Below are 27,662 nucleotides of genomic sequence, written 5' to 3'. Positions count from 1 at the left end.
ACAGAGAGAGAGAGAGAGGCAGAGACACAGGCAGAGGGAGAAGCAGGCTCCATGCACCGGGAGCCCGACGTGGGATTCGATCCCGGGTCTCCAGGATCGCGCCCTGGGCCAAAGGCAGGCGCCAAACCGCTGCGCCACCCAGGGATCCCCCCGGGCGGTGTATTATAGGTGCTGCCACAGCTCCTTCCGTGGCACAGCCCCCTCTAGGGACGGGGAACGTATGTGGCAGAGAGCATGGAAAAGATTGGAAGAGATGGTGGGGCTGAATCTTGAGGTTGGGGCAGATACAAGGGGAAAAGTTGGAGGAAGATTTCTGTTTTGAGTAACTCACCCTGGGAGACTAATGTTAACCAGAAGAACCGACACCCAGGGAAACAAGGAGTGTCTACCTGAGAAATGTCACCTGCGATGTACTCAGATCGGTTTCCAGGTAGTATTAGGGAAAGAAGGGCTGAAGAAGGAAGGAAGGAAGGCAGGCGGGAGGGAGGAAGATGTCAGTCAAATGTGCTTGCCTGGCTTCTGACTCGTCTTATAACCATTTCAGTTGTTCCTTAGCTCCTTCCACTATTTGGGAAAAAAGGAAATTAAAATATGCGAAAGTACGAGCGAAGCTTGCACCCGGGGAGGAAGCCTACGACGTGCAGGCGCTGCGGCCTTCCGTGGGTGGGCAGGTGGGCAGGTGGGACGCCCTTGCGGGCCCCGAGGCCCTCCTTTGCAAGAGGGCACCTGCATGCCAGGCCCGGGCTCGCTCACACCTGAGCTTTACCTGGATGGGGGGCGGGGGGCGGGATGCGGACTGTGGGGGCGCCTGCGTGGGAGACCGGCCACCCAGAGTGGGGCGCCCCGGGGGAGCGGGCGGGCGCCGCCCTGCCTTGCAGCGCGGGGGCTCGCCGCCCCTCGGACCTGCCCACGGCCCTCCGCCGGCCCCCCTGTCACTCACTTGCCTTGCAGCCAATGGCGCGGCCGCCTGTCACCCTCACCCCGCCCCGAGGCCGGCGGGGAGGAGGTTGGCGCGGCGGGCGCGGGGCTGGAGTTGAATGATTGAACTTTGCAGCGGAGTTGCGGCGGCCGCGAGGTTCCCGGCAGTGCGGCCCCGGCGCGGAGCGGGAGCCTCGGCCAGCGCCCGGCGCCGCGCCCCCGACCCGCAGCCATGGTGCCCGGGGCGCCCGGCGCGGCCCTGAGCCTCTGCCTCTGGCTGGCGGCCTCCGGGGGCTGCCTGGCTGCCGGCCCCGGCGCGGCGGCCGCTCGGCGGCTGGACGAGTCCCTGTCGGCCGGGAGCGTCCAGCGCGCCCGCTGCGCCTCCAGGTGCCTGAGCTTGCAGATCACGCGCATCTCCGCCTTCTTCCAGCACTTCCAGGTACGGGAACCGCCGCCGCCGGGGCCGCCGGGGCCGCCGGGGCCGCGCGCCCAAACTTCTCTCCGGGCTTGGCCGGCAGGTCCCGCTTTCCTGCCGCGTGCGTCTTGCAGCCGGGGCGCTCGAACCCGCCCGTTGCGGCCGCCCCCTTGCTCCCGGGAGGAGAAGGAAACCTGCAGCATCTTTCCGTAACGGCCCCTCCGCAGCGGGAACGCGGGGCGCTCGCCCTCCGAGCCAGGCAGGCCCGCGCTGCGGGTGCCGGCGCGCGGCTGTGCGCGTGTTACTTTCCCCGCACTTCCGCGCGCGGGACGCCCGCTGCGGGCGACGAGTCCCGCAAGGTCCCGGGCGCCGCCAGCACGGAGAGCGAGGCCGGCAAGGCGCGCCCAGCTGCGCCCCGGGACCCGCGCCACCCGCCCAGCTCCGCAGGTGCCCGCGGCCGACACTTTTGTCTCTGCTGAGCGGCGCTTTCGCGTTCGGCGGGCCCGGAGCAAGCGGCGCACCCTCGGAGCCCCAGGCGGGTCCCGGGGCCAAGTGGTGTCTTCCAGAACGTGTGCGTTGGGGAGGGGGCCGCTGGTAGCTGTGCGCGCCCCAGCTCGGAGCCCCGGAGCCTGTAGGTCTACTCAGGGGACAGTGTGGACAGTCAGGGAAGGGATGCAGGATCGGGGCTTACAGGGCCGTGTGTGCATGGATGCTCCCACAAGCGCCCTGGGGTCAGTGCCCCCCCCCCCAGCCCGAGTTGGTCGTTGCAGCTTGCAGGTGGGAGAGCGTGTGTGTGCACGTAGGAGGTTTAGGGCCACGCACACGCGGCGCCTGTGGATGACCGGCCCCGTTGAGGGGAGCTCAGCGGCCAGGCTCCCCGCGGGTCTGGCGTGGGAACCCGCGATGCCGGGGACGCATTCACGCGGCTTGCGGATTCTGCGGAGGCGCGGCCGGTTGCCTTTCCCAGCGGGTCTCTGAAATCGTCCACGCAGACGCCTTATTTCTCTCGAGTGCCGTCGTCCTCTACCTGGCCCTCTCGCCTCTATGCTTAGCGGCCCACCTGTTCCAAGACTCTAACTCACTTCTGGCCGCAGGGAAAACTGCGGAGGCTAGATGGGGACCCAGGACTCTGGCAGGTTCTTAAGATAAGCCCTTTGACCTTAGAACTAAACGGGACGCCCCTCCAGCCTGGGCAGGTTAAAGGGGCCTTTCCCACGGGCGCAGGGAACTGAGCTGTGAGAGGAGGCGACTGTAGCGACGGAGTCCCTGTAGCCTTCGGGGTGTTCATCCTGGCCTTAGAGCTAATGAAACCTGGCGCCCAGGGGCACCAGGACTCAAAGTCGGAGTCTTCAGAAAGTGCCCCAGCCCGCCGAGTTTGCGTGTGCCTGAGCGCGCGTTCTCAAGGAAGCAACACGTTAGTGGGCTTTGGAGAAACTGGCACCCTCTGCGGTCCTCCGGATTCCTTCGGGAAGGGGAAAAGCGAGCGCTGCCGTCCTGAACTGAAATTACGCGGACATCCTGGAGAGGGCTCCTCCCCAGCCACCAGGTTTCAACCCCCCCTCCCCCCGCCCCTGCCCTGCCCTGCCCTGCCCTGCAAGTCTCTTTCCCCGAGAAGATGCTACACGATTGTTGAATCCACGACGAAACCCAACAGAGCAACCCATTCCTGGAGAGAAAGAGTATCTCTTCTTCCTTTCTTCTCTTCTTTCTCTCTTCTTTTTCTTTCTAATTGAATTGTCAGTTGCTGTAATTTATTTGTTTTACAGTTTAAGCGGCTAAAGAAGCAGTTTAGATCAAGCCAATTCCCGTGAAAGGCTTTTCTTGTGGTCTCCTGGCATGATTTCTCTTCGGAAGAAAAACTGCTGACAGAGTACACATTGCCAGACAACCCTGATTACATTTTAATTAGCTGGGGTGGGATACGCTGCAAATTACTGTTAGGACTTAATAACTGCTGTTTTTGCCATCAATGGCCCAGCCATTCGTGGAGGTTTAACCCTAACCTGGTAATGCCTATCTGATTTACCTAAATTGCAGGGATTATGCTTTCTTAAGATTTGAAAAGGCAGCAACACACTCTCCTTCTAAATCCTCCAGCCTCCCTGTCCCTCCCCCTTGTTAAATAATTGGGAGATGATGGAGGAGTCAGGCTGCTGCCAGCTCCTTGCCGGGCACGTGGTATCTATTAACAGCAAAGGCCGAGGCTTCCGAGGCTGGAGGAAGCCGGTGGAAGAGCCCCTTCTGTCAGGGTCACCCCACCCCCTGGTGCAAATAAGCCCAAGCAGAAGGCTGTTTCTAGAGCAGGTGACCATTTTCAACTTCTTTTACACAGTTCTAGGCATCTTTTTGAGGATGGAAGAAGGCTTGTCTCCATCCTTGAGGTTAGCGAAGCGTACAGATTCTTACGTGTGACAGCGGCCAGGACTCAGCTATGGAGACCCCAACCTATGCGCTCGTGGTGTACATGGAGACTTGAAGCCGCTAGGGGCAGTGCCCTAGAGTAGCAGGTCTGCAGAGGCAGGTGGAACCTGATTGTCTCTGTCCCAATTCCACGTGCTCTCTAGCCTCCCAGCCCTGCAGTGATGAGGCTGTAGGGATACAGGTAGATAGATGGTGCCCACCTGGTGCCTATGCTTCTGCAGTGCTGGGCAGGCTTCACCTGTCCACTGTGCAGCCATCAACCGGGTCCCAAAGGACTCAATACTAATGCATGGGGATGGCAGTGGTGATGGGGGAATTCCTGAAATATTTGGTACAGCCCCTGACATGGAAAACTTCAGAATTTCATACTAAAGGGAGATAGATGGGTGAACTGCATCAGATTGCTACTAAATGCTGCCTCATTCATGAAAAGAAACAGTACAGGTTAGCACCTCACAGGATATCCATTCCTGGCTCTGTGTGCAGGGCATTTGGCACATTGCCATTTCAAGTTTGCCCATACCATATACACAATGTTGTTAAGATCTCACAAACAGAGACAGTAGGGAATAACATCTTCTGTCTGTGGAACAAAGATGAGATCTGGGCTGTGGGGTATGGAGCAGGGATGTGGGCTTTGCAGCCAGGCAGGTGTGCTCTGCATCAGCTTTGCCACTTTGTAGATGGGTAGCTGGGGCAGACCACCTTCTTGAACTTCCAGCCTCTCATGTGTCCCATGGGACAGAGGTACCTACCTGGCAAGGTGGAGATCATAGACCATGTTGGGGATAATGAAAGTGATGGTAGCAATGGAGCAAACACTGATTGGAAGATTAGTAAGTACAGCCTCTGTACTAGGTGTCCTACAAGTCCTGTTTCATTGAACCCCACAGCAGCCATATAAAGAAGGTACTATTTGTTTCCTAATTGATAAGCAAACAGAGATGCTGGGAACATAGGTTACTCACACAGCTAATAGACAGTGGAGTTGGGTCCCGAATGACAGTGGCTACTGGTTTTTGGTTTTGTTCTTATTTTTGAGTTTTATTGGTTAATTGGTTCATTTACTTCAAGACTAACTACCTAATAATTCTTGGGACTCAGCGCAAAATGAAAATGTATAGTCCATTCTTTCAAATAGCAAGAAAAAAAAGAGTTAAAGATGCTTTTCCTTCTTCTGTGGCTCTTTCCATTTGTCATGGTGTTTCAGATTTGCTATTCCGTGCTGTTCTCAGTAAAGGAAAATTTAAAAATTAAGTTTTTGGTATGGATTTTGCACTTCATCTTTATATTATTCAGTGCCGGTTTTACGTACAAACCTCAGAGCATTTCACTTGTATGCAGAATCACCAGCATTTCACACTTTGTATTTCCTGGCTCATGCCTGGAGAGTGCCAGATGCATACATGCTTGCTCAGCCATAACACTTGCTTGGTACTCTCTTCTGCAAGCTTCTAGACCATTGCATTGCACTTTGTTTTAGATGTTGTCCTCAGAAAGTTGAGCCAGGGGTCTCTCTCTCTCCCCTACTGTTCAAATGACAGCCAGTGGCAACCGCCAAGTCTACTGCAGCCTCCTTACTGGATGCAAGTACATACCTGTACCAGGGATGGGCTTGCTCCCTGAAAGTCTTGGACTCTGGCTGCCCACCCACCAAACACATGGTGTTGCTTCTGGCACGAGATGAGGGCAGCCACCACTGTATTCTGGGATGCTTTGGCTCTTGCATGCATCAACCCTCCTTGGACCTTTGTCCATGTCCTGCAGGGCCCAGAGTGTGACAGTCATTTTGGGGCAAGAAGTAGGAAGGGAGAAGCTGGGTGAAGACTGGGGTGCCAGGGGCAAGGGAGTGGGTAGTCGAGAACTTAGCCTGAGGAGGTGAAGGAGCAGTGGGAGGCAGGATCGTGTGTGATCTGAGGCTCCAAACCTCCAGAACAAGCTCCAGTATTCCATCAGACTTCTCATATGAAATATGAACTCAGGATAAAAACACTGATATTTCAATATGGTGACCCCAGAGCATTAAGCCCCAGGTACTGTCCCTTTGAGCATGGACCACATGCATTGATCATATGTCCATGAAGCAGCCCTGGTGTGGGTTTTTGTATTTCAAAGGTGCAGAACACTTGGGAAGGCTTAAGCCCACTTGCCATGGAGGTTCTTCCTAGAGTTTTCCACAGCATCAGAGCTTATGGTGTTGACCAGCGTTCACTTGGAAAGAAACTCTACACTTGTTTTTTCAACTTCCCTAGGATATTAAAGAAGAAGGAAAGGAGGGAAGACTGTGTCTGAAATAAATTCCTCTTTAGCGAATCTCATTTAACTTAAGAGTGACTCCCTCTCCCTCCCTCTTATGCTGGTTGGGATATTCCTAGAGGAGCCCACTGTTGTCTCCCTTGGTCCTGTGCATTATGGCAAGCATGGAGCTCAGTCTCAGAGCCTTAATGATAGAGTCATTTCACTAAGTATTAGAAGACTTAGAATCTGCGCTTTCCGTGCTCTAGAGAATAGATAGGACTTGGGAACAAATAGTAGCCCATGTGCAGCAGAGGAGGGGGGAGTGTGTCTGTTTCTTTGCCAGAACTCAACCCTGCTTGGGGAAACAGTGGACCTTCGTGTTGGAAGATAAGTAGCAGGTTGCTGGCAGCCTTGGCCCCATGGGTCTAGAATTTTATTAGTGGTAAGAGATTCTTGTTTAATGGGACATTATTCACCCTATAAAGTACCACTGATAGGCTCGCTTAGGTAGCTGATTAGAGAGATCAGAAGCTTTTCCTAGCAGTAATTGGAAGCTGTTTGTTTTGGCAGAAGGGAGAACTAAGCTGGTGATTAGCTCATTCTACTTAGAGGACCAGCTTCTCCTCCAAGAAAAAGTAAATAAACAATTAGGGCATCAAAAACCCTTAGCTGCCACAAATCAGCCCTAGGCTCACTAACTTTTGGAGGAGCACTTTTGTGGTGAATATACCCAGCCCTGGTGTGTCACTCTGCCCTGCAGTGAGTTGAAGTTACACGCCAGAATGGCCAGGCATTTAGAGAGTCTCCAGAAGGAAAGCCATTCTCAGCTTTGGCCCTTCTATTTCCTGGTCTGAGTCCCTGGGTCTCTGGCTGTGTTTCTAAGAATTTCTGAACTTAACCAAAACTAAACAGGAAGCTATTCATGGCAAATTTTTGTGTTTTTTTAAAAAAATATTTTATTTATTTAGAGACACAGAGAGGCAGAGGGAGAAGCAGGCTCCCTGAGGGGAGCCTGATGCAGGACTAGATCCCAGGGCCCTGGGGATTGCGACCTGAGGCGAAGGCAGATGCTCAACCACTGAGCCATTCAGATGGCCCAGGTTTTGTGTTTTTTAATTTAGTGTTTCTCCTTGAATGTGATGTAAAAGTCGATCTCCTTGTATTGTAGAACATTTTAGAAACACATTAAAAAACACTTATTGACTTGTTCATTCCTTTGTGTGCTATGTCATTAAAGAAGTATATATATGCTTTTATATATGTTTATATTGTAAATATTTATATACGTTTGTACGTATTTCATACAATATCCTATATGCGTGAATGTGGTTGAGGGCCTAACTTAGACTTAAAAGTTAATGTTGGTGTGTTTCCACATAAAAAACTGAATCACAAATTAGGAGGTTATTATTTCTTTGAAATGGGTTCACCAGATTGCATTATATAACCTGTCCTTGTATGTTTCTGTGGGTATAAAAGTAGGGTTAGGGGGCACCTAGCTGGTGCAGTGGGTAGAGCCTGCGACTCTTGATCTCAGGGTTGTGAGTTTGAGCCCCACATTGGGTGTAGAGATCACTTAAAAATGAAAAATAAAAAAAACCTTTAAAACAACTGTAGGGTTAGAGAGACTTATGAAAGGGTTAGTGGGCTCAGCTTGTATTAGCTCAGACATGGAGAGGTTCTTTTGCATCACTTGGCAATGCTTTATAGAATTCTCTCACACAATTTTGAAGGTGGGGGCTTGGGACAACAATCAGTGCAATATATTGATATTATCAAAATACATTTTACATATGAAAAACTGGAGCCGGAAGATGGCCAGTGCCCCATTGCCATGCCCTGGTGAGGAGCACTGCAGGACTTACTTTGGAAGACCTGTTGAGCTCCAGACCTTTCGCGTTCCAGTGCTGGCTGCCTCGCACATTTGTTTCACTTACTCTGGACTCCGTGTTGTGGAAGTGTGTAGTCAATCAGCATATGGCATTTATTAAGTATGACCTAGTTTTTCCTCTTTACATTAATCAAAGATACCCCTAACTCTTTCAAGCTTCAGATCAGCAGGAGGTCGCCCGCATTACGGAGCAGACTGATAAAGCCGCTTCCTGACCTCTTAGTTAACCGTGTACCATCATCTGAGGAGAATGTGTAACTTCTTCTGGATTCTCTGAAATATTGGAACTGGGTCATAGACGCCTATTCCTTCTCAGTAGATGCTGTTGGTGACCTTCTGTCCCTCACCTCCCTAACCCCCAGCTCCTGTCTCAGCTGCTAATGGCTTCCAGCTGCTCCTCGCTTAGAGCACAGCCTTCTGCCCATGGGCATCATCTTGCCAGCAAGGCAACGACCCTCCTCCCTCCTTGGGGGCGAATCTTGCCGTGGTCTCTGTGCTGGCAGCTATGGGAGGCTAGCTCCCTGCTGGAATAACTCTTGGGTGCAGTTTGTGCTCCAGAGCATTGCCTGGGAGCAGGCTTCCGCGGGCCTCCAGCTGAGGTCCCTTCCCTGCCTCGCTCCTTCTCCTGCTTCCTTCTCTCTCTTGGCTTCCCCCAATTTATCACATACGCAGGAAGCCCCTTTGCAGCCTCTGCTTTGAGGGCACCCAATCTCCGACACCTACCTTCAGAGATACCTGATCGAACTCTATACAATTGTTTTTAAGATTGCACAACTTGGTGCTTTTAGAAATGACTCATCCAAGCACATACAGATGGTAGATAGAAGCAGGGAAAGAGAACCAGCTTTCACAACTCTCAGCTAAGACTTTTTCCCTTTAAAAAAACAATCTTGAGATTTTACACAAGTTAAAAAAAAAAACCTTCTAAATGAAGAAGCACTTAGAGTCGGAACATTTTGGAGTTTATGTCTCCTGATGATTTCGGTACAAAGATTTCAAATCTTGAGCCTGATAGGTAAGCGCATCATGCTCCCTCATTGGCCATGTGAAGTGTACGCACTGTTTAAGCAAGCTTGAAATAGTTACATGGCTGTTGGACGATCAATGGGGTAAGGGGACATTGTTAACCACAGTACCCCCTGCAGGTCTAGGAAGATGAAAAGCAGGACCAATTAGTGCAGCTATTTACCAACTTTGGATTTACTCAGTGAGCAACCAGGGAATCACATCCGCAGGATCCAGAATAGGCTCTATATCCTTAGATTTCAAATGGTGAGTGGAAGCATTGGTTCCACACGGTGAGTGGAGGCATTTTTCCTGGTGGTGGAGAAGGTTGGATGAAAGTAGTAATCCTTCGGGTGCCTGGGTGGCTTAGTCGGTTAAGCATCTGCCTTTGGCTCGGGTCATGATCCTGGGTCCTGGGATTGAGCCCCATGTAGGGTTCCCTGCTTGGCCAGGAGTCTGCTTCTCTCTCTCCCTGCTCATGCTCTCTCTCTTGCTATCTATGTCTTTCTGTTAGATAAATTAATAAAATCTTTTTAAAAAGTAGTAATCCTTGATAGTAATTAAGTAAAGAAAGGAATATGGGAACAGTGTTGTGGCTCATTTTAATGTAAATAACAGACTGTGTAGATGCTCATTCTGTTTCTCCCTTAAAAAAAAAAGTTCCATTTATTTCAGCTAATATTGAACAGGATGGGTTGCAGTAGTTTCAAAGATGAGATTGTAAGATCCCTGCTCATGAGGATCTTACTGTCTAGTAGGGGCTAAGACTTATAAACAGACAGCTTTGGTCCACACATGACTGCAAGGATAGTTATTGGTATAAGATCTCTGAGGAAGGAGCTTATTCCTATTGGGGAGAGTGTCCAGGTGACAGTTGAGCTGAACCTCAGACATTGGGTTATTCTAATCCAGAGCAACCAACATGAGTAAATGTGGACTTTGGTCTGTCTGTTGGGGACTCTAAGTGTCCGTAATGGACCTGATAGGATGACAGGCCCTCAGCTAGCAGCCAGGGTTTAGAACTTGTCCCTGGGAGCTGTAACAAAGCTCATGTCCTTTGTTCTGCAGATCAGGTTAAAAACATGCGCAGGCCATTACACTTAGAGGTGTGTGTATAGCTCTTCTTGCTGGTTCTTGCTGCTCTGGTTGAGCCATAGGCTACACTACTGGCAGCTCTGCTGCTCTTCATTTGCTTTTTATGGAGATCTTGCCAGCACCCCTAAGAAAGAGCCCCCCAGATGAGCATAAGAAGGTGGAAGGAGGCTGCCCATTCCATCTCCTTGCCATCATGCTTATAACAGGACCCTGGTCTGAACTTGTGGGGGTGGACCCAAAGTAAGAAACCCTCCTGAACTACTGAGCCACAGGTTAAAATGTATTTAGCATTGCATTTTATAGTGTCTTGGTGTTGACAAAGTAGTTTCACATAAAATATCTGTTTGACCTCCACAGCAACTCTGTGAGGTCAGGAGTGTTATTTTTCTTTTACAGATAAGGAAATTGAAGGTCTGGAAGTGAGGTAACCAAGGCTTTATAGCAGAACCTCAAGCACTAATTGTCATATTCCCAAATATTTATACTAAATGACCCTGCTTCTCAGGATGTTAACAGTGAGAGAAGACAGAGTGGAAATATCAACTGTAATGTAATTGAGAATCATGGAGTATTTAGGGGAAATATTGCTACATTTCTCATTGGCTCTGGAGGTACCACTGCATCACAGAGTGGAACAGTTGTGGATAATTGGAAGATTAATGGAATGATAGAAAAAGCCTTAAAAAATACCAGCCCATCTACACCCATCCCTTGTCCATTTAACCATCCAAATATTTCTTCCAGCCAATAAGAATCTGTCAAACATAGTCATCTTTCAAATATCTTAGGTTTTAGGGGGCCTAGCATAAGTGAGATGTACTTCCTACCCTCATAAACTTTATTGTCTGCTAGAGAGAGAGAGAAATGTTGAAGCAAACAGTTGTAAAAAATTTTGAAGTGAAGAAAGAAACTATTATAATCACATTATTTAAAATCTTCCTTTATGATGGGACACCTGGGTGGCTCAGCGGTTGAGCATCTCCCTTGGGCTCAGGGCGTGATTCTGGGGTTCTGGGATTGAGTTCCGCATTGGGCTTCCTGTGGGGAGCCTGCTTCTCCCTCTGCCTATGTCTCTGCTTCTCTCTCTGTGTCTCTCATGAATAAATAAAGAAAATCTGTACGACCCAGCAATTGCACTACTGGGTATTTACCCCAAAGGTACTGATGTAGTGAAACACCAGGACACGTGCACCCCAATGTTCATAGCATCAATGTCCTCAATAGCCAAACTGTGGAAGGAGCCACGATGTCCTTTGACAGATGAATGGATAAAGAAGATGTGGTCTATATACACAATGGAATATGACTCAGCCATCAGAAGAGACGAATACTCACCATTTGTTTTGACAAATGGAAACAGTGGATGGAACTGGAGGGTATTATGTTGAGTCAAGTAAGTCCATCGGAGGAGGACAATCATCATATGGTTTCACTCATACGAGGAATAGAAGAAACGGTAAAAGGGATTATAAGGGAAAGGAGGGGACCTGAGTGGGAAAAATTAGAGAGGGAGACAAAATGAGAGACTCCTAACTCTGGGAAATGAACAAAGGGTTGTGGAAGGGGAGGTGGGTTGGGAGATGGGGTCACTGGGTGAGGAACACTGAGGAGGGCACTTGATGGGATGAACACTGGGTGTTATACTATATGCTGGCAAACTGAATTTAAATTTTTAAAAATGTAAAAAAAAATCTTAATAAAATCTTCATACATGATGGTTTAATGCACAATCATAGTTTCTTAGATGAAGAGTTGTTTTTCTCCTAGAAATTGATTTTGTTTCTGTCCACCACCACTTTCACTTGTCTAGCAAACAGCAGAGTGTTACTGTGATCCTTGCAGAAATGTTTTGGGAACAGCCAGGCTCCTTAATGTGGTGGAGGCTGGTTTGCTCTCTGAGAGTAACAGAAGTCTTGGGACTTCAGCCTTGCTCTTGCTTCTTGGCTGCCATTGCGCTTCTGTATGGTGGTGGGGTACATTTGGAGTATTCGCAAGTGGTAATTGTAGCTCATATGTATGTGACAGCTACTCTCAAGAACTCAGTGTGCCTTCTGTGCTTGCTCTCTTTCTTTTTGTTTTGGTTCTGGGCGTATGTTTATACTTTATGATCCTTTCCAGCATCTGTGTAAGATATAAAAATTGGACAGTGAGGAGGGCTGCACATGAAAAGAACATGGTGACAAATTGGGGTTCTTTCATAAACCAAGTGCTCAAATCTATCCTGAGGGTAATCTGAGAATAGCCTATCAAGAGGGAAGGAAGAAAAAAAAATTAAAAAAATAAAATAAAATAAAAAAATTTAAAAAAATAGAATTAAATTAAAAAAATTTTAAAAAAAGAGGGAAGGAAGAAAAACTAAAAAAAGAACTTAAAAAAACCTTTAAAATCACATTGTATTTACATTTTTGTTTTAAATTATAACATTTGTCACTTAATAAGTTTTTTACTGTCCAAGTTATTAATATCCTGTCAACTGGAGAAAATATTCTGTTACTGTGACCTCAGAAATAGATAATTTTGTTTTTCATATTGCCTTCTTTCTTTGAAAGGTAAGGTGAATAAGTTGTTAGCACTTAAATTGTATAATGTATGGTGATCCAAGTCTTTATCTTTGGGAAGTGCATTTTCCTACTTGGTATGCACAGGATCTCAAAATGCATGTTTCCCTTAATTTACTATCTAATCATCACTGATGGTTTTAAAAATTTCATACTTAATGTCTGTTATGTCCAAAGAAGTGATCATAGTATGAGTCTAAAAATAAAATATAAAAGAGTCCCTTTAATGAAACAAGAAACATTAATTTTGCAAAGTAATTCGTCACTTTCCAAAAAATGTCATTAATCACACCAGTGCGTGGGACCAGAGAAATGTTGGGACATCATTTACTTATGAACCTCAGAGATGTCTTTTTACTTATTTTTACACCTTTTTTCAAACCACTATAATATTATAATGCATTAATAATTCATATGTTTGAAACACATGAAATTATTTTTGGTGTTCCTCACTCCCTCTAATGCAAGTGACGTGCTTATCTAAAAACAAACCAGATGGGTTACATTCTTAGTTGGGAGGTTACTTACTGACAGCTCCTCTAAAAGAAAGGCTGAAACAGTTAAGAAAGTCTAAATGCAAACAAAAATAACGCTTTGAGGTGAAAGGTGATTTTACCTATTCACTGTGTTCCTGTTGGGTTAGTGTAAGTGGTTCATGCAATGTAAGTGAATCGACTCTTGTTTAATTTTCTGGTAACACATAATTGAGAGAGACAGCCCTTTTTAGACTTAAATAAATGTCTGTGCTCCTGTGTTTAAATGCCTACACAACTGGAAGTAATGGCACTCTTTTGAAATGTATATTGTTACACTTTGTGCACGGCAAAGATTGACAAAGGGACATGCAAATGTAAACTGCCAGGAGAGATTTAAAAGAGGGTACGCACCTTATATTAATATGTTGTCCTGTGCCCAGGGCCAGTTTCCCAAGTGCTGTTCTAAGAAACCAAAAATGCCAAGGAGCTTGGCATTTCAGGGCCATTAGCTTGCTTTCCAGCAGGAGCGGGTCCTTGCAGGATGCAAATACCAAGACCCTCTACAATCATGAGGGAATAATAATAATAATAATGGGACGCCTGGGTGGCTCAGCGGTTGAGCATCTGCCTTCAGCTAAGGGCATGATCCCATGGTCCCAAGATCGAGTCCCACATCGGGCTCCCTGCATGGAACCTGCTTCTCCCTCTGCCTCTGTCTCTGCCTGCCTCTCTCTCTGTGTCTCTCATGAATAAATAAATAAAATCTTTAAAAATAATAATAATATGCCCCACATTTAGAGATGTGGAAATGTTTTCCGACAAACCTCCACACAGTTTCTTTTTGAGTTAACTCAGATTCCCTCCACCTATTCTTCACAGCAAGCTGCTTATTTTTAGTTGGCATCCCTTGCTTGATGGCCGTTTCCCCCAGTGGGCAGTGTCTTACGCACGATAGAGGAACAACCTCTTACGAAGAAGACCACCCCAGCCATGTGGAGATCCGGTGGTGGCCAGGCCCCTGGGTTGAAAACCAGTCTTGCCTGAAGGCCTGCTATATAGGTGACTCAAGAAAAGGGAAAATTAGAGATTGCATCATAGCACAAACTTGGGGCTTGCTTTCTAGAGTTGAAGTCTGTTAATGATAAGAATGCCAAGTTTACACAGAAGTTACTGATTCATTTTTTTTAAAAAGAATTATTTATTTATTTGAGACACCAAGCAAGCATTTGTGGTGGGGGCAGGGTAGAGGCAGAGAGAGAGAATCTCAAGCAGACTCTGCACCTGGCCTGGATCCTGATGCAGGGCTCAATCCCACTATCCCAGCTGAAACCAAGTCGGATGCCTAACCAACTGTGCTACCCAGATGCTCCTGATTACTTTCTGAAAGAAGGAGAAAAACTTGGAGGTAGGTTGAAAGCAGTCATTGTTTGAAAGTGGGCATTTTGTTTCCCATTTTCTCTTTCATGTTTTGGGCTCTTACAGCGCATTGGAACCAAGAACATTGCTCTTATAGTCTAACTTATGTACCCTACAGTTCCTTTCTTCTTTCCTGGGCCAGAGTGGGCCCTCAGCAGAGATTTGGTGGATCTCTCCAGCACCTCTTTGAATAGAAATGCAATCTCTCTTTCTGTTTCCCTCCCCTCTTTTTATTTTGACACTTGGCTGTACCATTTTGAAAGCAGTACAGCCAAACTCATTTGCTCATCATTCCAGAAATGGCCTACATCTGGGAAGTTATTTTCCCATTGGGCCAGAATCTAAAAGAAAGTAGGGAACATCTTTCCTGTGTTGTTGTTGTGTCCACATTTTTGTATCCGGGATTATGAGATCATGTCCTCACAGCTGCAGAGAAATTAAAAAAATTCTGGACAGAATGTATTCACTTGTTAAATATCACTCTGATCGTAGGATAACATATTTAGAGGTGAGACTATTTTACAACAGGCTTCCATTTGTATTTTGATCCTTCTGTTATTCAGGAGCCGTGGACTTGTATAATATCCTTTAACCCATTTTTAGTAGAGCAAGATTTGTATAGCCTAGTCCCATTATTTACTCCACAATTTCATAAAAACAAAGAAAACAGGAGACTCCTGTTTTGAACAGTTATATGAAATTAGGGCTAAAATATTATTTTAGGGGTGCCTGGCTGGCTCAGTTGGTAGAACATGCGTGACTCTTGATCTTAGGGTTGTAAATTTTAGCTTCACGTTGGGTGTAGAGATTAATTAAAAATCTTTTTAAAAAGTTTTTATTTGCATACATGTGTCTGTATGTGTATTTCCATATGTGCCTAGTTTAAGGTTTCTCAATCCTGACGCTATTGATATTTTGGGGAGAATCATTCTTTGTTGTGGGGCTGTTTTGTGCATTTTAGAATGTTTAGTACATACCCTTTCTTGTGTTTACCCACCGGGGGCCGGTAATATCCCTCCCACCTGAGTCATGAAAAAAAAATCTATATAGGTATATCTCCAAACACTGGAATCAATACATGCCACAGGGCAAAAATCACTCCTGTTGAAAGTCACTGGTGTAATTTTAACTCTTTCTGCTTTACATTTCTCTTAATTTGTGTGTCTCTAGTTCAGTATCTGTAGCTAAATATGGGTATCTATACCTAAACACACACATGTATGTATGTATACATGAGTCTTTTATCACACATTCATGGGCCCTGTTTGAAGGAGTAAACTCTAATGCAGAAACTAACAATTTGATTGCATTAACCATGTTCTGTTTCCCTTATAATTTGGGAGTTGGAAAGGTGTTCATTGATGTCTCCATTTGAGAATTTAGAAAAGACACTTGTTTTTATGAAATGCAATTAGAAAAAAATGCTTTGCTTCCATTGAATGGCAGACATTCTTTTGAAAAGTAACAATTGCATCTTTAATAACGCTGATTCTACACTGAATTTCACTCCAGAAACCAATATTGCACTGTATGTTAACTACTTACGATTTAAATTAAAAAAAAAAAAAAAGCTGATTCTGAGAATATAACCTAGCATTTGTGGATGTGATCCTTTAAGAAAACGTGGGGTTTATTTTCCAGTCATGAGCAGACTGAAGTTGGTCATGCTGCATCTTTTCCTTCAAATACCCGCTAATTTAAAATTTTTTAATTTTGTGAGCTTGTCCTAAAGTCTGACTTTCTTGGAACTTCTTCACAAGTAAACGGCTTTTTTTTTTTTTTTTTTTTTTGAAGAGGTCCTGTCTCTGAACTTTCTTTCAGAACATTTCCCTGCTATTTGCTCAAATTTCCTCACTTAGAACATTGTGGCAGTGAATGGGTAGAACTGATTCACCACGCCACACTACGATGGAATTGAGCCAGAGCAGAACTTCTCATGAGGTAGCTCCCCAGAAGTCTTGGCTGTTGTGGTTTAGATGAGTTAGGCACCAAATGAGAGTGCCTGGTGCTGAAAATTTGGGCCTCAAAAATGAACATGTGTACCCTCGATCCTTGACACTTCACAGTCTGGTCTGCGAGCAAAAAAATAAAAAAGGAAGTAATTTAAACAACCTGAGGCTGAAGACCTCAACAGACACTTCACCAGAGGAAAGTATACAGGTAGCAAACAAGCATGTGAAAAGAAGCCCCGTGTCATATGTCATTGGGAAAACACACATTAAAACCAGGATGAATACCACTCCACGCCTGTCAGAATGACCCAGATCTGGAATTTGGACAGCAGCAAACACTGGTGAGGATGTGGAGCAACAGAAATTCTCATTTGCTGCTGGAAGGAATGCAAAATGGTGCAGCCACTTTGGAGGACAGATTGGCCATTTATGTTAAAACAAAACAAAACAAAACAAAAACAAAAACATAAGAAACAGCAAGCCCAAAAAGGGAATCATTTGCCTTCCAGGACAGCAAACCAAGACTTAATTACAATGTCAATGTATCCCAGGACTGTGAGCTTTTAATAGAGGACCTGAAATTTCCTGATCAGCTCTTGTGAGGTAATCTACATGATAAAAACTCTCCTGTTCCCTTCCCCACAAAAGGAAGATGTAATTATCCTTTCTTCTCCTTCCATAATAACTTCCTGCTCTACCCTTTTCCTATGAAAACCTTCCATTTTGTGTGATACCTCAGAGCATCTCTCTTCGTACCAGGTGGGATGCTGCTTAGGTTCATGAATTGCTTAATAAAGCCAATTAGATCTTTACATTTACTTTGTCAAATTTTATTTTTTTTTAACACAACACTAAACATACTCATTTGATCCAGCAATTGAGCTCCTAGGTATTTACCCAAATGAATTGAGGATTTCTATTTATAAAAACTTGTGCATGGATGTTTATACACCTTTATTCATAATTACCAAAATTTGGAAGCAACCAGAATGCCTTCAGTAGGTAAATGGAGAAATAAACTGTGGACCATCCAGACAATGGAATATGATTCATCGCTAAAAAAGTAATGAGCTACTAAGCCACAAAAAGACATGGAGGAAACTTAAATGCCTATTATTAAGTGACAAGCCAATCTGAAAAGACTTAATACACAATGATTCCAACTCTGTGACATTCTTGAAAAAGCAAAATACAGGAGACAATGAACAGATAAGTGTTTGTCGGGTTGGGGTAAGAAGAAGGAATTGGGTGAGCACAGAGGATTTAGGGCAGTGAAAGCACTTACACGGTATTGTAATGGTGGATCCTCTGGTGGGGGGGTATTGATAATGAGGGAGGCTGTGCAGGGGGCAGAGGATGTATGGGAAATCTCTGCACCTTTCTTGTAATTTTAGTATGCACCTAAAATTGCTCTAAAAAATTAAGATTTATTTTTAAATTTTTAAATTAAAATTTTTTAATTTTTAAATTTAATTTTTTAATTTCAAAAGCTTACCCTTTGAAATTTGTTTAAGAGTGCTTACTTCTGTGGATAGAGAATGAAATTCAGGTGTCTTATATGCGTTCATTCGTTACAGATTTCCTATTCCCTTATGATCCATAAGAATAGATTCAGTAGAATTTTTAATTGAAATTTGAAATCCTGGATAAGTATTGTGTTAGGAAAAAAGGGCATTGAATTCTAGGTCATCTATTCTAATATGAAAACATACTTGACTTCCCAGATGCTGGGTGCTTAAAATTCTGCAGATAACACATTTTTCTTGGAATTGATTTTTTTTTTTTTTTTTTTTTTTGCAAAATGCAGCGTTTTCTTGGGGTTATTGCTCTTCCTCTTGTATCACATTTAATTCATCATGTTTTCTCAAGTGGTCTCTCATTAAAGCATGCTATCTTTTGAAGTTCATATTAAAATAACCCAGAATCATGATGAATGGCTTATAATATCATATAAGTCAGAATATAATTGACTACAAGGTGCTTTATTTTAGTTTGATTAATTATTCTGCACTCTCTAATGAATAACACATAAGTTAGCACAATGAAAAAGCATATATCACAAGTAAACAATGTGACAAAAATCTGACTTAAAGTCAATTAGAATGGGAAAAACATGTAGTTCTAGTATTTTTTTCTCTCTGCTTACATTTTCCCCACTACAAATGAAAGTTGACTAAACTAAATCCTGAATCTTCCGGCCTATAAGTGTATATCAAGGTGGTAGATTTTGCTTTAGTATTAGAATGAGTACTTCTGGGACTTAATGTATTCTAAAACATGTCAATAAACTCTTCTGTAGGAATGCAAATGGAAAAAAAATCATTCTCTTTTATGAGGCATTGTATGTTTGTGCAAGTAGAAATTTTCAAATGGTTCTAGTTGTAATAGCAATAGAATGCAACTCCTGCTATCTGGAAACATCTTCTCTCTGGCTGCTGTTAATACTTGTGAGTAATTAGCTTGATAACTTAAAATTAATCCTCTCCTGGTCAACATGCCAGAAACCAGGCAGTAATGTGCCTTGTGGGAACTGCTTATTAAGAACAACAGATCACACCTGTCAAGCTTCACAGCTGTCAAGCATCTATTTTGAAAAATATTAGGGAGACTTGAGAGTACCTTTAAACTCCTCTTTCTTTTTGTCCTATTCTCCTGAGCAATAAATAACTTCTTCCTAGAGTTGCTTCCTATGAAGATGCCCATAGATGGAGGTGAGGCCAAACAGGACTGGAGGCCAACTGGCCATGTCTGTGCTGGATGTCCTTGAGCAATCTGTGCAGACACAGACTTGACCTGATTTAAAATTGTACACGTGTCTGTGCACACACATATCCAAAGGTCAGTTTGTTGTAGGATGCAGAATGTTGTCTTATTCAGTAACTGGAAAGCTGTGAGACACCTAAAAGCTGGATGAAGTACTCCATTTACTTAGCAAACTTGGGGAGAAAAAGAAAGAAGCATTTGGAGTGATATTTCTTGGAATCATGGGTAGCAAACTAAGATGAATTATTTTCCCTTCCCATTGAGGTTCTGCAGCTTTAGTGAAGGTCAGAATCACCCGGCAGACCTTTCAGCACACAGCTTACTGTACCTGCCTCCAGAATTTCTGATTCTGCAGGTTTGGAGTGAGACCCTAGAATTTGCATGTCGGACAAGCTTCCAGCCAGTGGCCTCACTTTGAGAACCATGGCTATAGACTTCTCCATGCACTAGGTTTCTCTCTAGTGGCTCTCTCTGCTCAATAAGATGTGCCAGGTTCTCACATTCAGCCCTTCCATTCTTGGACTCTTGGCCCCTTCATTCTTTTCATCTGCCTTCCTTCATCCAAGGTTATATTGACTTTATTAAGGTCTAGCTTATGATCCTATGAGGAGTCAGAGGTGGCTCCCTTGGTAGAAATGTTATTGAGGACACACTCAGTTTTACTATATAAGGGAGAGGGTTGGAATAGCTGTTGGCTGCTTTCTCTTTTGAAACCTAGGTTATGGTTCTAATTTGTTGATGGGGGAAGGAGCCCATTAATGCCTCCTCTGACCGTATGTGTTCAGGGATGCAGGTCTAGGATGAAGAATCCTTAAGGGGAGACTTAAAGAGGATAGTTCGTAAGTAGTCAGGGTCCAATTTTGAAAGGAAGTAAAGAACATAAAGTTGAGGGTATGGACAGTAGAAAAAAACATGGTTAAGAATAGGCTTATTACCTTGGGTGAGAACCATCTCTTTGTGAATGTGTGCTTGTTCCACACTTACTTAAGTAGTCCATTTTCACCAAAACCTGGACTGTTTGATCTAAAACAGTCTGCATTATGCTTAACAATTGCTACCTTTTTTTTTTTTTTTTTTAAGATTTTTAATCTATTTATTCATGAGAGACAGAAAGAGAGAGAGAGAGAGAGAGAGAGAGAGAGAGAGAGAGAGAGAGGCAGAAGCAGGCTCCATGCAGGAAGCCTGACTCAGGACCCGATCCCAGGTCTCCAGGATCATGCCCTGGGCCGAAGGCAGGCACCAAACCGCTGAGCCACCCAGGGATCCCCAACAAATGCTACCTTATGATGCAAACATATGCTCTAAGAATTTAGTACTTTATGTAAAGACAGACAAGGGACAAGTTGTTGTCAGCAAGATGGAGAGACAGATGGATCAGAGTGAGACACTGTGCTCTGACATATGCCTGTGGCAGGGAGTCCAAAGTTAAAGAGTAAACACTGATAGTAATTTTTGAAGCCCATGGGAAATGTGCGTGAAAATACTAAGTCAGGGATTCTCAACTGAGGTGCAGGTTGGGGTGTGGTTCAAACAACATAGCATTTGCCCCATGGCTTTAATTTATTTTTGTCACTGGTATGGTTTGAATTGTGTCCTCTTACTTCCCAAATCCATAAGTTGATGATCTAATCTTCAGTACCTCAGAAAATGACCTTATTAGTAAAAAGAATTGCTGCAGATAGAATCAGTTAAGATGAGGTCATATCTGAGCAGGGTGAGCCCTCAATGCAATGTGACTGGGTCCTTATAAAAAGGGGAAACTTGGACACAGACGTGCATAGATGTGAGGCCACGAGTAGAGGCCACATGAAGATTAGACTGGCTCCCATAAGCCAAGGAAATGTGGGAAGTTAAGAAAGGCATGGAATGGATCCCTCCCCCTCCACCGAGCCCTCAACGAGAACATGGCCATATCGACATCTTGATTAAAGATCTCTAGACTCTAGAATTATGACAGTCAATTTCTGTTGTCTAAACCACCTAGTTTGTGGTACTTTGTCGTAGCAGCCCTAGGAAACTTATAGTCACTATATTTTATTTTGATTTGATTTTATTTTTTTTTTAAATTTTTTATTTATTTATGATAGTCACACACAGGGAGAGAGAGAGAGAGGCAGAGACACAGGCAGAGGGAGAAGCAGGCTCCATGCACCGGGAGCCCGACGTGGGATTCGATCCCGGATCTCCAGGATCGCGCCCTGGGCCAAAGGCAGGCGCCAAACCACTGCGCCACCCAGGGATCCCTCATTTTGATTTTAAATAATATTAAGAATAGTGTGGCATTGTGATTTATTTATTTATGTATATTTGGTAGTTTAAGTGACCAAAATATATTTCTCATCTGTTTGGTCTTCATCCACTGGTTCCTGGCTCCAAACCCTTGAAATTTCCTGTGACAGGAGTGATAGAGGTATTTTCTGTTTTGTTAATGAAGTGACTTTTGGAAAGCCCTTAAGTAAAGTAAGGATGGGGGCCAGTTGCTAGTGGCACCATCCTGTGAATAGAGAGTTGGAACTTTCAACCCTCCCCCTACATCCAGGGAGGGGAGAGGTGCTGGAGATTGAATCAGTCACCAGTGGCCAATGGTTTAATCAATCATACCTATGTAATGAAGCCTCCAGAAAAACCCCGGAGAGTTTAGAGAGCTCCTGAGTTTGTGAACACATGGAGGTGAAGAGCCTGGAGAGGACATGAAAGATCCATCTCCTTTCCCCATACCTTGCCCTAAGTATGTCTTCTATCTGGTTGTTCCTGAATTACAACCTTTTATTAAAAGACAGTCATCTAGGGGATCCCTGGGTGGCGCAGTGGTTTGGCGCCTGCCTTTGGCCCAGGGCGCGATCCTGGAGACTCGGATCGAATCCCACGTCAGGCTCCCGGTGCATGGAGCCTGCTTCTCCCTCTGCCTATGTCTTTGCCTCTCTCTCTCTCTCACTGTGTGCCTATCATAAATAAATAAAATTAAATTAAAAAATAAAAATAAAAATAAAAGACAGTCATCTAGTAAAATGTTTCTCTTGAGTTCTGTGAGCTGCTCTAGAAAACTAATCAAACCCAAGGAAAAGGTTTTTGGAAGCTTAGTCTTTAGCATGATGGTCAGAAGCACAGGTAATAATCAGGACTTGGAGGACTGAGTCCTTTACCTGTGGAATCTGATGCTAGCTCTGAGTGGACAGTGTCAGAATTTATTTAATTCCCCAACACCCAGCTGGTGTCTGAGAACTCAGTGGTGTGGTGGTGGTGGGGGGAACCCACACTCCATCCCACACTGGCATTGGGGCAGGAACTCAAAAGAAATAGTATTCAGTGTTACTGGATTTTCATGTTCCCCCAAAGGGGTGTGATGGGTAATGAGTTTAATTTAGTGCAGCACTGCATTGAAGACCTGTACTGATTTTATACTTTATGAGGATATTGTGTCTTTGGAAAGACCTGAAACAATGAAATAATGTAGAAATTCATAAGATTGATCTTCCTTATAAGCAATTGAGAAAACCATTTTCTTTCTTATTATATCAGAACTTGAGGGTTCTTAGAATTCTAACTTCTCCATAGTTACTTACGTGAGCCACCCAGGACTCTAGACCTCCCCGAGACCTTCTAAATTATTAACAGTCCCACTTTTGTGTAAATCGTTCATTTTGTTGGACTTTGCATCTTGCCAGCTAGACTACCACTTTGACTTCAGATGATCACAAATTGTCTTCATAAACATCTCCATGACCATCTACAAAAACACTCATCACTTTAGAAAAGAAGAAATTGATTTTTTTGAAAGCTTGCTATTTATGATGTGACCTGGAATGTGAAATAGGTTCTTGTGACTCCACATTAGGCATGCTTTCTGTTAGAATTTTCTTATTTGTTTGAATCAGCAAAGTGTTGCACATTTTTAGCCTTCTTGAGGGTTTGATCTACACAGGGAGAACGTTGGTCTCTGTTAACTCCTAAAATTCTCACAATGACCTAAAATGTTCCTCAGAATCTTGTGTTACCGATGTTGCTGATGGCTTTCACATATCATTCAAATCTACGATGATGAATGACCCTTTGTGTCCAGAGAGTCCTGGGTGGGGTAGTTTTGGGGTTTAGTGCTATCATTGCATGCTTAGATCCTCTTTCCCAACCCATTCTGTACTTTCTTTCTCCTAATACATTGGTGAGCATTTTTCAGAAAAATTCCCCATATCACATTCACTTCCAAGATGTGGGTTGTTTACATCATCATCTTGGTCCTACCACTCTGAGTATTATGGAACTTGATAATGTCTATGTGATCTTCCTTCTTCATACTCACACGAGGTGGATCCTGTGTTGCCCCATCCAGTTTTGAGGTTTTTTTTTTTTTTTTTTTAGGTATTATAAATGTTTTGGAGAGAGAGATGAGAGGATTTTGTTAATTAGAGAATAGCGTATTAGCAAGCAGAAAGTCTGAACTGTAATTAAACTCCTCACTCTTTTACTCTTTATGCATTTGAGAGGTTTTAGTAGGGGTTCAGGGATGGAAAACTCAGAACAGTGTAACATGTCACCGAGATGCTGAAACTCTTTCCCTTGGAAAGTTCCTTGTATTATAAGACAATTACATGTCATTAACGAGTTAGATTTGTCTTTTTTTTCAGCAAGAAGATGGATTAAATGACCCTCAAAGATCGTCAGTGATTTGTAATTATATGGTATCATCTGATTTGTAATTACATGGTATACAGTTTACAAACATTTTGAGTGGGTATTTAGAAACACATTTTGAGTCCCTTTTCTTGTCCTGGTTGTGTTTAGAGAACAGGCGTGGCCATGTTTGGATAGATCTTCTACTTTGACAGAGAGGAATTGACAGCTAAGCCCACCGATGCAAATGCTTTGCATAGGGGTGACCATTAGTCATAATGTAGAAGGTCTCCGAGAGGCCGGGAATCCTTCTACATGGTTCAGCCGATTACCTGTGGAGAAGTCAGAGTTCTCCCTCAAAACGTCTGATGTAATAATGAGTTTTCAGTTGCTATGAGTAAGGGCAGCATATGCACACTACCAGGTAGGACAGGGTTGAAGCCTGATGTAACTCAGAGAGCTTATGTGACACCATTGTTTTAGTGGCTGGCCACAGGCTTTGAATTTTGCTAGAATTTCTCTTGATGAACTTTCCACTTTGTTCATGTTTAAAACATCCTACAATAAAAACGCAGCAGCAGCAACAGCAACAATTAAGGAAAGAAAAGACCAAAGAGGCCTCCTAAACATTGCTGGTCACTAAAGGCTCAAGTATACTTGAGCGCGTAGTAAATTTGTGTCCCATCATTGTCTTTCCAGAGTACTTTAGCAAAGGATGTAATTAAGAATTGTGTAAAATTATGTGTTTAAATTGCTTTTCCACATTGCTCTTGCATTTTTTCCTGCTTTGATAATGATTTTAATTCTTATTCACAGGAATTTTGGAATGGTGCTGACATGTTTTTTACTAAAAGGATTTCTGTGGTTTCTTTCAATTGTTTGGTACACAGCCTCACAACAGAGTTGCTTTTAAATGCACAAATGAAAAATAGCCGCCAACAACAAGTTGAAACATATTGAAACAACGCTGTGGTTTTCTTTGGTGAATATTTTCAAGAGAATACAATTCTCTTAGTTTAGGGAAAAGTGTATCGACCTGAAATGAAGTTGTCACACATACTAAGCTAGCTTGGCCCACTGAGGAAGAATTTGTGGGGACTTAATGAGATCTGTTTTTGGGCAAGAATGTTCAGTAGCTCACCTGCTGTTTCCTGTTCCACCTTCATCTTCTCCACTGGAAGGGCTCACTTCTGTGCAGCGCTTCTGCCCTGCCACCGCATGGTTCATTTCTTCAACACCCTCACCTTTTTCAAGTAATATGCTTCATATCTACTTGGCTTTATTGTAACTTGGCTTCTTCCAAAAGCCTCTTAATTAGAGAAAACCCATTCTTTTCTGCTGGACATATATGGGAAGGTGATTAGTTTTCACACATTGTGTTATTCGTGGAGCATATTCTAAGCTTCTGAGATCTCAGCTCAGGCTTGATTGGGTGATGTTCCCCGGATCAGCCCCTGAAGGACTAGCGTGGGGCAGGAGTTGGGCTGTCATGCATTTGCAGCCACAGCCCCAAGTGGCTACCACAGTGTGATCTGGAGCGGGGATGCCTTGGAGGTTGTTCTGACAGGGATGAGGAGGTTGGGCCTTTGTACCACAGCACTGACCGGTCACTCAATGTGGGCTTCTCCCTGGAGTGTGGCGTAGGTTGGTAGCCTCTCTTCAACCAGGTACAGTTTCCAGGTGGGGAGAGGCAGAGTTTACCCATGAACTGTCAGCGCTCAACACTCTCAGTAGGAAAGTGCATTTTAGCTATGGGCGCGTGGAGACACCTGGGTGGTGCCTGACAGGATTCGCTACAGACGATTTCTATTTTGTGTAACAAGATTCTCCCTTTGGGGTCGAAACAGTCCCAGCTATTGGCACACCAGGGATGTATCATCCACCCGAACTCTTCTCCTTTACACATTTTTAAACTTTATTTTCCCACTCTGACCATAAACACTCAGCATTTTCATGCTTTTATTTGCTTTCTACAACTGTTCTGTTCTACAACTGCTGTGTATCTTTCATCACTAGACTTTCATTCCGTAATCTCTCAAAGTTCAGACACTCTGTTGTCCTTGTGTTTACCACATGTGTTACATTATAAGAAACATTTGGGGGCATCTGTGTCTACAGATTCCAGGGTCAGATCTAGATCTACCGAGTCCTTCCTGCGGAGAACCTCATTGTCTAACTGATTCCCCAGGTGATTCTTTGAACCATCAGTTTTGGAAGCACTGTTACACTGGCCAGTCCTCTTAATTTCCTGTGAAGTCTTATCTAGAATCCATGATGCATCTTTGTAAGAAATTTTTTTTTTGGTTAGTGGCTTTATTTATTTATTTATTTATTTATTTAGCTCTTTGGGTATTCTCTGGCTATAGATTTCTAACTCTGAATCCATCAATCCCTAAGGCTGCCTACTTGGATGTGTCATTTCAGTGGTGGGTAGTGCTAGAGAAAGTCATACAATCTGGGGTGCCTGGGTGGCTCAGTCAGTTGGACATCTGACTTTGGCTCAGGTCATGATCCCTGGGTTGTCCTGGGATAAGGCTCTGCCTCAGGTTCTGTGTTTGGTAGGGAGTCTTCTTGTCCCTCTGCCCCTCTTTCTGCTAATGTGCGCGCTCTCTCTCTTCCTCTCTCTCTCAAATAATTTTTTTTTTAAGAAAATCACACAATCATGTGGAATGGTGTTACTATGAATCCCCATAGCTCTCAACCTTAGGTATATGTCTGTACCTGGCACCAGTCCTGCCAGGAGAGTTCAACTTGCTTCAACTCCCACATTCCTTCAGCAACTAAACCAAATGTTCATTGCTCCCTTCTAAACCCCACCCCCTACTCATCATCTCACTTCTTTTGGAAAATTACCTCAGTTCCAATTTCATTGAGAAAAACAAATAGAGCAAGAAGCACTTCCCATCACAATTCATGTCACTAGAAGTTCTGTGCGCACATTCCATGTTAGAGGTCATCAAAACTCACATTGAGTTTATGTTTTTGTGGTCTGGGTAGACCTCCATATTGCTGCTGTAAATACCCCCCTCCTTATAACCACTCACTCTCTATAACATACTGATCAGTTTAAGAAGTCACTCACTAATCATTTCCTGAATGCAGATTAGGGAAAGCAGGGGCAGCCCAGCGCCCCAAAGAGTTACTGTCAAATTGTGTTGGTATAGAGAAGAAAGGGGGTTGATAGAGAGCCAGCATAAGTCTATAGAGGAGATTTTAATGAATCTAAGAAGTCACGGGTGAAACATCCATTTTTATGCAACATTAAGAAATAAGAATTATAACAAAATCATGATACAGACTCAGTGATTTTTTTTCAAAGATTTTATTTATTTGAGAGTGAGAGAGAGAGAGAGAGAGCGAGCAAGCATGAGTGGGGGGAGGGCCAAAGGGAGAGTGGGAAGCACACTTCCCATTGAGCAGGGAACCTGAGTGGGTCTCCATCCCAGGACCCTGAGATCATGACCCAAACCAAAGGCAGACGCTTAACCGACTGAGCCACCCAGGTGCCCCATTGATGGTCTTTGATAAAAGAAGAATCATTTGGTCTCACTAATATCCTGTTGTTTTCTAATACCTTTTATCTGGCCTGGGAGGTTTGGTGATTTCTTAATGTGTTTATTTGCATTTGGTGACTCCTTTTGTTCATATATCAGTAATCATGTGGCACAGCTTCATCTACTGTGCCATATTGCTTGCTTACATCTTGTCAGGTATTGGTTATTAGTTTCAAGAAAATATGAAAGTTTAGTCTTGTGGCAGTGAGTGTTTGGCACACTTCATTCTTTGAATTTCTGTGTACACTGTAATTTTCCCCTTCAATGCCAAATCATTGTCTAATTATATTAATCACATTTTACATGGCAGTTAAACCCAACATATGTAGAAGCAACCATGTACGCAACTCAG

At 44.1% G+C, this 27,662-nt stretch overlaps 1 protein-coding gene across 1 annotated transcript in view; it reads left to right on the top strand.

Annotated features, from left to right (window-relative positions):
* Window positions 1-1,057: 1,057 nt before the first annotated feature.
* The window catches only part of ANOS1 (anosmin 1), a 182,031-nt gene continuing 155,426 nt past the window's right edge, over window positions 1,058-27,662 (top strand). The window contains exon 1 of the mRNA XM_041740610.1: window positions 1,058-1,357. Coding sequence (XP_041596544.1) covers window positions 1,151-1,357 — 207 coding nt within the window. The 5' untranslated portion in view covers window positions 1,058-1,150. The remainder of the gene's footprint in view (window positions 1,358-27,662) is intronic.

The sequence above is a fragment of the Vulpes lagopus genome, chromosome X (assembly GCF_018345385.1).
Source record: "Vulpes lagopus strain Blue_001 chromosome X, ASM1834538v1, whole genome shotgun sequence".
Classification (NCBI taxonomy): Eukaryota; Metazoa; Chordata; class Mammalia; order Carnivora; family Canidae; genus Vulpes; species Vulpes lagopus.
Note: the sequence above shows the minus strand (reverse complement) of the source record. Positions and strands in the feature narration are given on the sequence as shown.